The 13,579-nt window shown below is 46.7% G+C and overlaps 1 protein-coding gene and 2 long non-coding RNA genes across 5 annotated transcripts in view; 2 read left to right on the top strand and 1 right to left on the bottom strand.

Annotated features, from left to right (window-relative positions):
- Nucleotides 1-362: 362 nt before the first annotated feature.
- LOC106725836 lies at nt 363-2,515 on the bottom strand. Its single transcript, XR_001361825.1, has 2 exons — nt 2,431-2,515; nt 363-804 (listed from the first exon to the last, which is right to left on the bottom strand). It is a non-coding gene; the product is annotated as an uncharacterized LOC106725836 (long non-coding RNA).
- Nucleotides 1,472-7,295, top strand: LOC106725834. Its single transcript, XR_001361822.1, has 3 exons — nt 1,472-3,184; nt 4,097-4,129; nt 6,308-7,295. It is a non-coding gene; the product is annotated as an uncharacterized LOC106725834 (long non-coding RNA).
- A 3,013-nt stretch (nt 7,296-10,308) lies between these two features.
- The window catches only part of HAAO (3-hydroxyanthranilate 3,4-dioxygenase), a 16,734-nt gene continuing 13,463 nt past the window's right edge, over nt 10,309-13,579 (top strand). The window contains exons 1-2 of one of the 3 annotated variants that reach the window (XM_014538455.1): nt 10,309-10,500; nt 10,981-11,174. In XM_014538455.1, the coding sequence (XP_014393941.1) occupies nt 10,324-10,500; nt 10,981-11,174 (371 nt within the window). In that variant the 5' untranslated portion in view covers nt 10,309-10,323. The remainder of the gene's footprint in view (nt 10,501-10,980; nt 11,175-13,579) is intronic. The other 2 variants (XM_014538456.1, XM_005864758.2) reach the window with 2 other exon arrangements.

Raw genomic sequence — 13,579 nt, 5'->3', positions numbered from 1 at the left:
GCAGCCCGGGCCTGTGGGAGGTGCAGGCGGAGCCGCGCGGGGCTCAGCCGGGCCGCAGCGAGTTTTTTGTTTAATTTTTAAACTGGTTCCTAATATTTAAAATCAAGAGGTCGCGTACAAATATCTGGATATCATTTCTTTTTTAAAAAAAAACAGAAAATGTGAACATTGCCCCCAAGGCTGAATTAATGACTATCCTGTGCTTTTTTATTTTTATTTTGTCTATGTGGGCCACTTCTTAAATTTTTTTAAATTATATTTTACTACAGCAAAATAAAGACAAGCATAATCCAGGCTGGATTGATGGGATTTATTGTTACATTCATTATTATTTGTCTTGAGTCAAATGTGTAGAAGCTTCATTGTATGGTCTTTATTTCAGTAAACTTATGTTTTATATTTTTAACCAGTAGAAAGAGACTCCCAAAGTGATCTTAGTAGAATGGGCCAAGAGGTTGTGTAAATAATTACTTTAATTATTATTTTTCTAAATAGAAATTTGAAAGAAGTCACTGCCACCTGTAACAAGGCCAACCATCCTGAATGCCTTGCAGAACCCCTGGGGTTGGGCAGCATCTAAGATCCCTTCCTGTCTCCATAGTCCGTGCTCCCCACCAGCATCACCTGGGAGGTGACCTTTATTTTCCCTCGGGAGAGAAAGATGTGCAGGCCCCTCGGGCCGAGCTCTAAGGAATTGTGCAGATCTGAATCCATCACACGTAAGAGTGGAGCATGATGAAAATGTGGGGAGGTACACATCTTTTTCATTCTGAATTGAAGCTTAAATGAAGACTTGGTGAGAGCCTATCAGATAAGGAAAAATTTAAAAGATCAAAAGCTCGGTAACATCGATGTTCTTAAGAATGTGCAGAAAAGGACACTGTTCAGTTTTGTTTCGATGACATTTTAGCAGAATCTACCAAATGCATATGACCTTTCTCCTGTGAGACACTCATACATGCGAACAAATACACCATATTTCATCAAACCTAAGATGCCCTAAACCAGTGGTTCTCAACCTTCCTAATGCCGCAACCCTTTAATACAGTTCCTCATGTTGTGGTGACCCCCCAATTTCATTGTTACAAATTGAACATAAAGCATAGTGATTCATCACAAAAACAATATGTAATTATATATGTGTTTTCCGATGGTCTTAGGCGACCCCTGTGAAAGGGTCGTTCGACCCCCAAAGGGGTCACGACCCACAGGTTGAGAACCACTGCCCTAAACTGTAACATGTACCACTAAGAAGAAAAAGCTGCTGCCCAGCTGGCGTGCGTGGCTCAGCAGTTGAGCATCAACCTATGAACCAGGAGGTCACGGCTCCATTCCCAGTCAGGGTCAAGGGGTCAGGGCACATCCCTGGGTTGGGGGCTCAATCCCCAGTGGGGGATGAGCTGGCGTGCAGGAGGCAGCCAATCAATGATTCTCTCTCATCATTGAGGTTTCACTCTCTCTCTCTTCCATTTCCTCTCTGAAATAAATAAAAATATATTTTTAAAAAGGGAATAAAAAAACTGCCACTTTTACTATGATACCGTGCTTTCATATCACTTAGGCTTTTTCTTTTATACTTATTAAAAGACTCCACTGTATATATATTTTAAATAATATATTCCTTTTGAGAACTATCGTTTTCTGTTCAGCTTTTCAGCCCCTTTGTTTCTTCCACTTACAAACCAGCCAACACTTCAAAGAGGAAGGAAAGCAGCTTGGGGTGTCCCACTCACCTCACGGCATTTCTTTTCTCCCTGAAATCTTGGACCCTCAACCCCTGGAGTATCTTAGTAGCTCTTTGTTGCTTTCAAACAGGTGTGTGTGTGTGTGTGTGTGTGTGTGTGTGCGCACACACACCTGTACTTATTGTATTTCTAGCTACTGTCAGTGGGAGTAGTTTGATAGACACTGACTTGTCAAGATCTTGTGTGACCATATAATTTATCCTCCAAACAAGGACATTTCTGAGAGTGAAAGGGGGCACTATTAATAACACTGGATCACCGAGCATGCCTTGTGACTGTCTCAGACAACCAGGAACACATGACCACCCTAATCATAGCCCCCTTTGCACTGCTGTAAATACATACAACAAAAACAGGAAAGATTCCCTATTAAATTTTTTTTTTTACTGTAGAAACTATCATTTATTGAATACCGGTTATTTCATAAACTGTACTAAGTGTTTTACATTCGTTTTCTCATTTCAATCCTCACAACAACCCATTTACAAAGAAGAAAACAAACTCAGAAAAATTAGGTCACTTGCCCAAGGTCGTACAGCTCGTCGGTGGTGGAGCAGGGTTTTGTCTGTGGCCGAAAGCCCCTGCTCTTTTAGTGACCCATCTAGGTCAGCTTTGGGCAAAAGGCAACTTCACTGCTCAGCTCAGCAAAGAGCACCTGGGAGTGGAGGTTGCTGGCCACACTCACCGCTGGTCAGGATGCACTGAAGCAGACTTGATGTTGGTTTTTATTCCACTTGGCATTTCCCCTGGTTGACCTGCGTGGGCCCTTTGCACCCCGCTGAGCACCGACTGCTGCTGGCTTGGAGCACCTGAGAACATGGATGGGTGTGTGCCTGTTACCAACTTGGTGCTTCCCTGCTCCAAACACACCCTTCTCTGCCCCGCTCTGTGATCCTGTCAGCCAGTGCCACCCGTTGGCCTTGTCAGTCCTAACACCAGGAAGGTGCTAGAGGAACACAGGCTTCTCTTCCTCGTTCCAGAACTTTCTGCTGGTTTCTACAGCACAGCTGCCAGTGGGCGGCTTCCCAATGAGATTTTGCCATCACCCAGCACACAGTTTCCTGCTTGCCAACCGCAGCCTGCAGCACCTCAGCAAACTCCTCTGCCCTCCCGTGGGCCACCACCACGCCCTCACCAATGAGTGCTGGCGGGGAGGGAGGGCCATTTCCACGTTTATTCCTTCCGTGGGATTTCTATGTCATCTCTGGAGGCTGTGGCTGCTCCCTGTGTATGTGCTTTCTGTATTCTTTAGAGTCCTATTTACCCCATTCAGTGGTTAATTTTCGTTTACTAATTAACAATTCTCTATATTGCATGCTCCCTGTTCAAAGGACTGGTGTGGTTTCTGGATCCTGGCTGATACAGAATACATTAATTACTTCTTTCACTTCTCATTTGAGAACAAGGTCTTTCAAAGAAAATGGAGAACATAGTGGTTGGTAGGTAAAAATAACACATTATTCACTGTTTGCCATATACTGGGCAATGTTTCAAGAACTTTACACCTTTTTAACTAACTTAATCCTCATGCCAAGCCTATGAAGTAAGTGGCATTTTTATTTCCTTTTACAGATGAGGAAACTGAGGCACAGTGGGGTGACCTAAGTAAGTGGTCGAGCTGGGATTCAAATACAAATTATGTGACTTAAAGGTCCATGCCCTCAACACTAGAGAGTGGAGTGCTCAGTCTGCCATTGACAAGAGAGGGAGAGAGACCTGAGACAGTGCCTGGCATTTAAAACCGTGCCTCTTGGGGGTTACCCTCAAGAGAGACGCTAATCAGGGCTCACAGGGTGACGGTGGCCAAAGGGTCCTACCTTGAAATATGGGAAAGACAAAGTAGAACTAGGACCACTAGAGAGATGAAAACGGGGACCGGCTATGCTGGGGTTCCCAAATGCCCCAAGCACGCCTGCTGAGAAAATGGGGTGGTTCCTCTGTCAGTTATGGCAACAGATGAACCCAAACCTACTGGACCAGGGACAGGGTAGCAGATCTTAGAGACGAGGCATAGATAATGACGGAGTCTTCCCTTGGAGAGGAGGACGGAAGAGGGAGCCATGGGCCTCAAGGGTTTCAGTAACACACAGGGCTGTCCTTAGGTCAAATTTTGGGGTGAGTAGGAAAGCTCACCCTGTGGGGTTGAAGAAAGATGAAGAACAAGTAAAACAACCTTCGTTCATATCTGTTTAGCTAGCAACTGACTGAGTGGCTTTGATTATATTTCTTTACACTATACATCACAGTTGGTTTAGCCATTCTATTAATGAACATCGGGTTATTTCCTGTTTGGAGCTGTTATAAATAAAGCTGCTAAAAACATTCTGGTACAAGTCTTTCATTCCTTTTAGGTAAATACAGAAGTGAAATTTCTGGGTCATAAGGTAAGTTTATGCAGAGTTTTTTAAATTTTTATTGTGGTAAAATATACATAATTAAAAGTCTGTAACTTTTAGGTTTATTGTTAACAGTATTACCAAGGTCCCTCCCCCATCTCCCCCCTCTTCCAACCCCCACCCCACCTCAGGCCTTCCTTACACTATTGTCTATGTCCATGGGCTATGCATATATGCATATATGTTATTTGGTTAATCTCTTCCCATCCCCCCATTTCCCTCTCCTCTGAGTTCTGTCAGTCTGTTCCACCCATTCATGCCTCTGGACCTATTTTGTTTGTCAATTTATTTTGTTCATTAGATTCCACATATTAGTGAGATCATGTGATATTTGTCTTTCTCTGACTGGCTTATTTCAACCTAGCATAATAATCTCCAGGTCCATCCATGGGGTCACGAAGGGTAAGAGATCCATCTTTTTTACAGCTGCATAGTATTCCATTGTGTAAATGTACCACAGATTTTTATCCACTCATCTACTGATGAGCATTTGGGCTTTTTCCAGGTAACTTTAACCATTTTGAAGTGCACATTTAAGCGGCATAATGTACATATTTACATTGTTATGCAACCATCACCACTATCCATCTCCTGAACTTTTTCACCATCCCAAACTAAAATTCTGTACCCATTAGAAAATAACTCTCCAAGGGGCTTGGAGGATGGTAGGAAAGTGGGGAAATGGGAGATACCTGTAATACTATCAACAATAAAAAATATTTTTTTAAAAAATAACTCTCCAGCTCTGGCCAGTGTGGTTCATTTGGTTGGAGTATTGTCCCATACACTGAAAGGTCACAGCATTGATTTCTGGTCAGGGCGAATACCCAGGTTTAGGGTTTGATCCCCAGTTGGAGTGCATGTAGGAGGCAACCAATCAATGTTTTTCTCATCTCTCTTTCTTTCTCTAAAATCAATGATAACAATAATAATAACTCCCCATAATAATAATAACCCTCTCCCCTCGGCCCCTGGTACTCGGCCACTCTTCTACTATCTGTCTCTATAAATTGACTATTGTAGGTACTTCAAACAAGTGGAATCATACAACATCTGCCTTTTGTGTCTGCTTGCATCAGTTAGCATACTGTTTTCAAGGTGTATTCGTGTTAGAACTTGTGTCAAAATTTCATTTCTTTTCAAGACTGAATAGCATTATATTGTATTATATATCATATTTTATTTATCCATTCATCAGTCATTGGACACTTCGGTTGCTTCCACCTTCTGGGTATTGTGAATAGAAGTACTTCTATGAACGTGGGTGAACAGATACCTGTTCAAGTTCCTGCTTTCACTTCTCTTGGATACATACTCAGAAATGGAATTACTGGGTCATATGATAATTCAGTTTAATTTTTTGAGGAAACATCACACTGTTTTCACGGAAGTTGTGTCATTTTATGTCCCCACCACGAATGTCTCCATATCCTCGCCAACACTTGTTTTATGTTTGGGAGTTTTTTAGTAATAGTCATCCTCATGGTGTGGGGTAGTATCTCATTGTGGTTCTGATTTGCACTTTCCTAATAATTTGTGATATTTAGCATCTTTTCATGTGCTTATTGGCTGTTTGTGTATCTTCTTTGGAGAAGTGTCTATTCAAATCTTTAACCTATTTTTAAATTAGGTTGTTTGGTTTTTTGTTGTTGAGTTTTTTCTATATGCTGGATATTAATCCCTCATTAGCTATATAATTTCCAAATATTTCCCCCCATTTTTTTGGGTTGCCTTTTCACTCTTTTGAGTGGGTCCTTTGATGCACATGTTTTTAATTTTGATGAAGTCCTATGTTTCGTTTTTTTTAGGAAACTGCCAGACCCGTATTTCCAAAGTAGTTGTACCATTTTATACTGCCACCAGTGATACTGAGTGTTCCAATTGCTCTACATCTTTGTCAACACTTGCTGTTGTCAGTCTTTTTTATTTTAGTCATTCTACTGAGTGCATAATAGTATCTCATTGTAGACTTAATTAATATCTTCCTGATGACTAATAGTGTTGAGCATCGACTATTTATATATCTTGGTGAAATATTTGTTCCAATCTTTAGCCCACTGTTTTGTTGGTGTGTGCTTTTTCAGTTTATCATTTTTTTGGTTTTTGATTATTTTTTTTTATTAAACTGTAGGGTTGGCTGATATTTTTCACTTTCTTCATCTGTAGGTAGCAGTTATAAATTCCACCATGACCCCTGGACTACAAGAAATGCCAAGCTCAACCGTAAACTTCATTGTCAGTTTCCTAACCTGTAAATGGGATCAAATGAGAGAACCTATGGTGACTAGCACAGGGTCTGCCGTGTAGTAATCATTCACTAAGTGGTAACCAGAGAGGGTGTTACTGCTGCTGTTGTTGTAGTTAGTTAGGTTCCTCACACCACACTCTGATCCCAGGGAGAAAATGTTCCTCCGTGATTGCTTGAAGAGGGAACTGGCTAAGGAAAGTAGCGGTAAGTAGCAACAGGTCCAAATGCCAAGAATTTCTCATTGAGTTCCCAGAGAAGTGAGTATGGGAGCGCCGGGGCCAAAAAGGCAGACAATAGCAAACCAGAGTGAGGATGTGGAGAAATCAGGATCTTCACACACTGCTGATGGGGAGCTAAAATGGTGCAGCCACTTTGGGGAACAGTCTGGCCGTTTTTTGAACAAAATCCAATAAATGAAAGATATAAATATGAAAGAAACAAATACACCGAAACACAGGAAGAGGAGGTCTCAACAGGCCTGGAACTGAACCTACAAGGAGTGGTTAAAAGAAGGCAAAGTTAGACTGAAGAAGGAAATCTCAGTCCACAATGTGTAGAGGAGCCAAGAAGAGAGTCTTTCCAAAGGTACTGGGAGCAGCGCTTAGGATGCTTCAGACCCAAGTGGGGTAAAGATGTGGGAGGAGATCCAGGGACTACTGCGAGGGTACTTAGTTGGGGCACTGAGGCAGGAGCAGGTAGCACCCCCATCGTAACCCAGGCAGCTATGGTGGGGTGTGGGAGTTTAGAGCAGAGAGACAAGGCAGTACTTAGGTGGCAAGGATCACCCAGGAGAAACTGGCAGCGCCCAAACCCAGAAGACCAGCTGCTAAGATACCCTACTCCAGGGGTGGGCAACCCATGGCACGCGTGCCAAACATGGCATGCCAGTAACTTTTGCTGGCACACGAACCCTCTCTTTATAATCTTCCATTTACAACTGTGAATCTTTGTTCTCAGTGATGAATTCTGTTAAGTCTCATAATAGGAGTAGCCTGACGGATGAAAGTAGTAGCTCGTGCATATCTCTGAAGGTCACGAAATATAAACCTGATGTAAAATCTCTGTCATCAGTGATGCAGCAGCAAAAGTCCCACTGATAATATCAAACGGAGTCATAAAGTTTTCTGTCGGACTATCAGTGTACATGTATACATTAAAAAATAAATGTATTTTTCATCATCATATACTGTGTTTTTGTTGCTGGAATGAATTTTATTATTTCTTCAAGTTTCTTCACATACGTACACCTTGAGAGATATCAAGTAGGCGTAACATGTTCTCAAAAAATTAGGGTTGGCACGCAGAAGAATTTTGAGTCAGAGATTTTGCTGGTTTGGGCACGCACTCACAAAAAGGTTGCCCACCCCTGCCCTACTTGGTGGCAGGTCTTGCCGTCCCCCCAGTCTGAAAATAACAGAGTGCAACTCTTGCCTCTTCCCCCTCAGTGGACTGTGCAAAGAATGTCAACCATAAAGGTGAATTTGCACAAGGATCATTTAACATTTGAGGGAAACCAATATCATCAAAGAGAGATAAGCCAGAACCTTACCCAGACTCCCTTGAGGTTAGGTGAGACCATTGACTGAGCTTCAGCCTGTGGAAAGTGACCGAAGTGTGTACACCACTTCTGGCCAGGTGTGGCCTTTAAGTACCTCCACTCTCTCTCTTCCTCCCAGCTGTATTTCAATGCCCAGGGTGATGTTGGAAGTTACAAGATGAAGGAGACAAGATCCTATGTCAACTTCGTCAAATTAGGGCCCTAAATGTGCAGGGCACTGCTGCCTCCCACTGCACTTCATAGGAATGAGAAGTGGACTTCCATGTGCTAAATCACTGAGTTTGCCTTGAAATTTTTTTCCTGTTACAGCAGCTAATATTATCTTCACTGATAAGAGTTTACAGTTTAAAACAGTTTCTTTGGCCCTGGCAGGGTGGCTCAGTTGATTGGAGTATCATCCAGGACACCAAAAGGTTGCAGGTTCGATTTCCAGTCATACCTAGGTTACGGGTTGAACACCAGTTGGGGCCCATACGGGAGGCAACTGATCCATGCTTTTCTCTCTCTCTTTCTCCTTCCCTCCCTCCCTTCCACTCGCTTAAAAAAAACCAAAATAGATAAATAATTTAAAAAATCAATGGAAAAAATATCCACGGGTGAGGATTAACCAAAGAAAGAAAGGAAGAAAGAAAGAACACTCAGTAGATGAGCTGAAATATAGAGTACATCAACTCAATTTAAAACTAACAGTGAACTGGGCGATTAGGTTGAAGAATATTTCTAGAATGCAGTCAAATGGTGCCCAACACCCAAGTTAGAAGGCTACCAATTGAACAGACCTGGTAATTTATTTACTCGGCACAAACCAGAGGGCAGTCTGACAGGGGCTATACAGCAGGTTATGTAGCCTGTGTTTAAGATTCACCTGGATAATTCAGACCCCAAACATTCACTTGTAGCATCAACGATTCACATTATTTGGGTAGATTAAAATGCAGGGCAACGATCATTCTCTCCTTTGTACTATGTAACAGAACATCTGTTGGTCTGAAATCATTTGTTTTCCCTTTTAATGTGAATTCATTCATGCCTTTGTCCACCCACCATCCCATCCATCCTTTTAACAAACGTCCAACCTAACAATTATCCTAGACCCTTGCTGTCTCACTGCCACTCATTACTTGTAGATGAGAAAGGTAAATACGGTTTCAGTTATTTTGGTGCCAATCAATATTCTAGAAAGAAATGCTCAGCTAAAAAGTTCTAAATAAATAACTAAAAACAGAAAGGGGAAACGGGGGTGAGGGGGGCGAGTAGAGGAAACAGGAGGGTCCCTCCCAGCGGAGGTGGGTGGGAATCTTGTTTCCTTGTCTGGGTTTTGATTTGCGCGCGACAGTCTCCGCGTCTGGGGGTGCTGAGAACCCCAGCCAACCCAGACGGAAGGGAGGGGACAAGATGGGCTTGGGGGAGGGTGCGAGTTGGAGGAGTTTCGAATTTTTAAACTCTAGTCTGGATTCTGGTGTCAGAGCCTGCATTTCCCCCAGCTCCCCCCACCCCACCCTCCTCCAACACGCGCGCAATTTCCCTAAGAATTCGGAATCCAGAAGAAAGAGGAGCAAGCAGGTGTCAGGTATCCTTCTCCCCCTCCCCCGGGCTCACCTGGTGCCAGGTGTCTCCTGGGCCCCAGGGGAACTGCGTTAGGGCGTCTCTCAACTTCAGCACAGGATAGCCCCCTCCCAGCCCAGAAGCCGCGAGCCCGGTTCTTCGCCTGGAAAACTCCTCATTCAATCGCCGTGGGTCCTATGTCCCTAAGACATGGAAGGAGCTCAGAACAGGCACCTTGTCGGTGCCTGCCTCCTCTGACCAATGAAGGTGAGGGGACCGTGCCCTCACATGGGGCCCAGGAGTCCCCGTGGTGCGCCGGGGGCCCCTCACCCAGCCCGAGGAGGGCCGCCAGCGGCACCCTGTAAACCCGTGGACTCTGGCCTGATTCCGCGCTCGTGACCGGACAGAGGGTAGCATGAATGGGGCCGTGCTGGCCGCTCTGTGACCCTTGGAAGGCTGGGGAGACGTTCCCGTTTTTTCAGACGAGAAACTGAGGCTTCCATCCAGTGCCAGCACCCGTGCACTCAGTCCCTGGGTCTGCCAGCCGCCTGCGCCCCATCACAGCGTTTCTTTGGGGCCCAGGCAGAAAGTCTGGGGACAAAGGGCCAGGATGGTGCTGGGATCTGTGCCTTTCGCCTGTCTCCGCTCCCAATCCCCACGCAGTGTGCCGGGCGACCCCGACGTGCGTGCGGCGGGCCAGCGGTGTCTGGCAGGAACCTGGGACGTGGTGGTGCGAGGGCTCCTTGACCAGAGGCGGACAGGGGCCACCGCGGGGGTCCCCACCACTGCCACTCGGTGCCCTGGGGGTTGTCCCGCCCTTTAACCCACGGGATGCTGATTAACCAGGCGGCCAATAGGCGGCTGGGCGGAACCGCGCCCCTCCGAGGGCCGCAGGACACCGCTGGGAGCAGCGCTGCTCCCGGGAGCCATGGAGCGGCCGGTGCGAGTGCGGACTTGGGTGAAGGAGAACCAGGACTCCTTCCTGCCCCCCGTCTGCAACAAGCTCCTGTGAGTGCCAGGCAGCCCTTCTCCCGCTCTCTGTCCTCACCCCTTCCTTCTCCATCCGCACCCTCACCCCTCAGCCCTCACCCCTCACCCCCAGCTCCCAGTCTTGACCCAGAGCCTGTAGACAGGGGCCTCCATCCTCACTGTGTCTTCAGGGCAGGGGGAGGGCGGGCTATTCCGGGTTCCACCACCTTTGTCTGTTCCTCTTTCTGGCGACTCAGAGACGGAGATTGTGACCCTGCCGTCTGAGGATGGCGGGGCGAGCTGAGGCCAGGAGAGATGCGGAGGGCAGAGGGCAGCCCTTCCCCTCCAGGCCCGAGACAGCTCTCCAACCCCCAGTGACTCTCAGAAGATGGACCCCAGAATGGCAGTAGAAGCCAGGCCTGGGGACAGTCCAGTCTTACACCAACTCTATCAGGAAGCCACAGGCAGAGGGTGGAGGATCAGCCCTCTGGGAGGATTGTGATTTATTGCTCTTCCCAGTTCCCCTCTTTGTTGGCAGGCGTGAGCACACGCACACACATGCTTACACACAAACACATGCGCGCACACACACGGATACACACGTGCGTGCGCATACACACGCACATGCTGGGGTCCAGCCCCAGCAGGTCCAGGGGTTCCCCAAGGTGTGGACGGAGTCGGCGAAGAAGGAAGGACACGGAGACAGCGTTCAGGTGATCATCATAGTTGGGTTCTCTTTATTGTCCTATTGCACATATATTTAATCTATTTGATCCCATAAGCATGCCTCTATAATTACATCATGGTATGTTTTGGGTAACGTTCTACAGTGCCTTGTTTCTTATCTGACCTTTGCCAAAAATCCTGTCTCTATCTAGTTCTGTTGATTTTAATCTTGTCTAGGTTAATCTCTGTGTTTCTATTACAAGGGCTATTCCAAGGTCACTGCTCTACTGATAGGCTACAAGGAAGTGACTGAAGGAGATTATCCTACCCAGGAAAGGTTATGTCCTCCCAGCCTCGCTGCTTGCCTTCCCTGGGACTGCCCTGTGTCGGTGGGTCTCCAGGGGTATAGGCTTTGGTGCTTTCCCTGGTGGGCAGACCCCTGGGGATGCGGGCCCAACAAGTCCCAAATTTATTGCCAACAGTCTTATTCCAAGTCTTCATAAGTAGTACATGGTATTTCTGTAACACTAGGGGGATTTACTGATGTATTCTCTTCCTAGTCCTGTTAACCCCTAACCTGGGGAAACAACCTTTCTCGGGGAGGTGGTCCTGGTTTAAACACATAGCACTTAAGAGGGGGGGCAAACATATGTCATATACGACAGGTCCCTTGAAACATAAGCTGTACAGATGTTTCTTCCCTGCAGCGACTGTGTCAAGCAGCACACACACACACACACACACACACACACACACACTCCCCCAGGCCCTCCCTAGCCACCTCTGCCCGTACCACCCAAGGGGGCCATCCCGTCCAGCCAGTCCTTCTCCAGCAGACTCTCAGGCCCTCCCTGGAAGCCCCTTCCCCTGCCGGGGCTCCCAGCTCCAGGCTCACAACCCCATCCTTGTTGTGTCCACAGAACATCTCCAACACCTCAAAGCACACACAACCACCAATACTTTGACAGGCCAGAGACTGTGCCGAGTGATTTAACATCATCTCGTTTCACTGTCACAGTAGCCCCGGGAAGGTGGGATTTTAATAGGGAACTTTCCCAATGTCACGGAGCTAGTGTGGGACAGGGTCCTGCCTCACGCCCATGGAAGAGTTTGACTCCAAAGTGCACACTCGTGGTCACTGTGCAGCATCCCCCCAAAGCCTCCACTCTTTTCCCACTTCATCCCTGACCACAGTCTCATTCTCAGTCCTGCAGTTTCTCCCCTAATGGTGTCTCAGATCCACCTGCTCCTCTCCAGCCTGGAAAGTGTGGGCTGCCCCGCCTCCAGGCACCCCTCTCCCACCCAGCCCTCCAGCACTGCCCCAACATTAGTGATCACAAAACGCAGGCCCTGCCTTTAGCCACTCAGCAGCTGTTCTGTTCACTGAGCACCTGCTACATGCCAGGCACTGTCCCAGACACTAGAGACACAGCAGGAAACCAACGGACAAGAGTCCCTTCCTCCGGGAACTGAGGAGGCCGCCACTAAATAGAAACCAAAGCGGGTGGAGGCCCAGGCAGACCTGGGGCCACAGGGCAGGGTAGGGCTGTGGCTGTACCCCGTGTTGGTGAGGGCTGTGAGGAGACCCTGCTCTGGGCCTCTTCTGGCTGCTTCCTGGTGAGTTAGTGGTGATCTTTGCACTCTTGGCTTCTGCAGCATCAGCCCTTTCTCTGCCCTCACCTTCACGTGGTGCTCCCCTGTGTGTCTGTGTCTAAATCTCCCTTTCTGTAAGGACTCCGGCAGAGAGGATTAGGTGTCCGCCTGATCCCAGGACGACCTCCTCATAGCTTAACTAACTCCATCTGCAATGACCCTATTTCCAACTTGGGGCACCTTCTGAGGTGCTGAGGCTTAGGACTCTAGCTCAGTGGTCGGCAAACTGCGGCTCACGAGCCACATGTGGCTCTTTGGCCCCTTGAGTGTGGCTCTTCCACAAAATACCACGTGCGGGCGCACATGTACAGTGGGATTGCGCAGAAGTCGATATTTTGTGGAAGAGCCACACTCAAGGGGCCAAAAAGCCGCATGTGGCTCGCGAGCCGCAGTTTGCCAACCACTGCTCTAGCCTATGAATTTGGGGTGGTGGGAGGCAGGACATATGAAGCTGCTGGAAGGTTTTGAGCAGAGGAAGGACATGATCTTGGCTTATGCATTCTGACTGATGGGTTAGAATAGTTCTCGAGTGGGCTCATTCAAGAACTTCCCATATGTACCTAGATCAGCGATTTTCAACCGGTGCGCCACAAGAATTGTTAAAACATGCAGTATCTGACTATTTAGTCAGGGGCACTGACCTCTTTTCCCTTAGATTGTCAAATAAAAAAAAGAAAAACATCAATAGCCATCCAGTGTGAATAAATCAAAATTATACCTATTTTTTGTCAGATCAGCAAAAAAATATATATGTTTTGGTGTGCCACAGAATTTTAGTAATTAAATTATTTGTGCCATG

Source organism: Myotis brandtii, unplaced genomic scaffold (genome assembly GCF_000412655.1).
Source record: "Myotis brandtii unplaced genomic scaffold, ASM41265v1 scaffold191, whole genome shotgun sequence".
In the NCBI taxonomy this organism is placed as follows: domain Eukaryota; kingdom Metazoa; phylum Chordata; class Mammalia; order Chiroptera; family Vespertilionidae; genus Myotis; species Myotis brandtii.
This window is presented reverse-complemented; position numbering and strand designations above follow the sequence as displayed.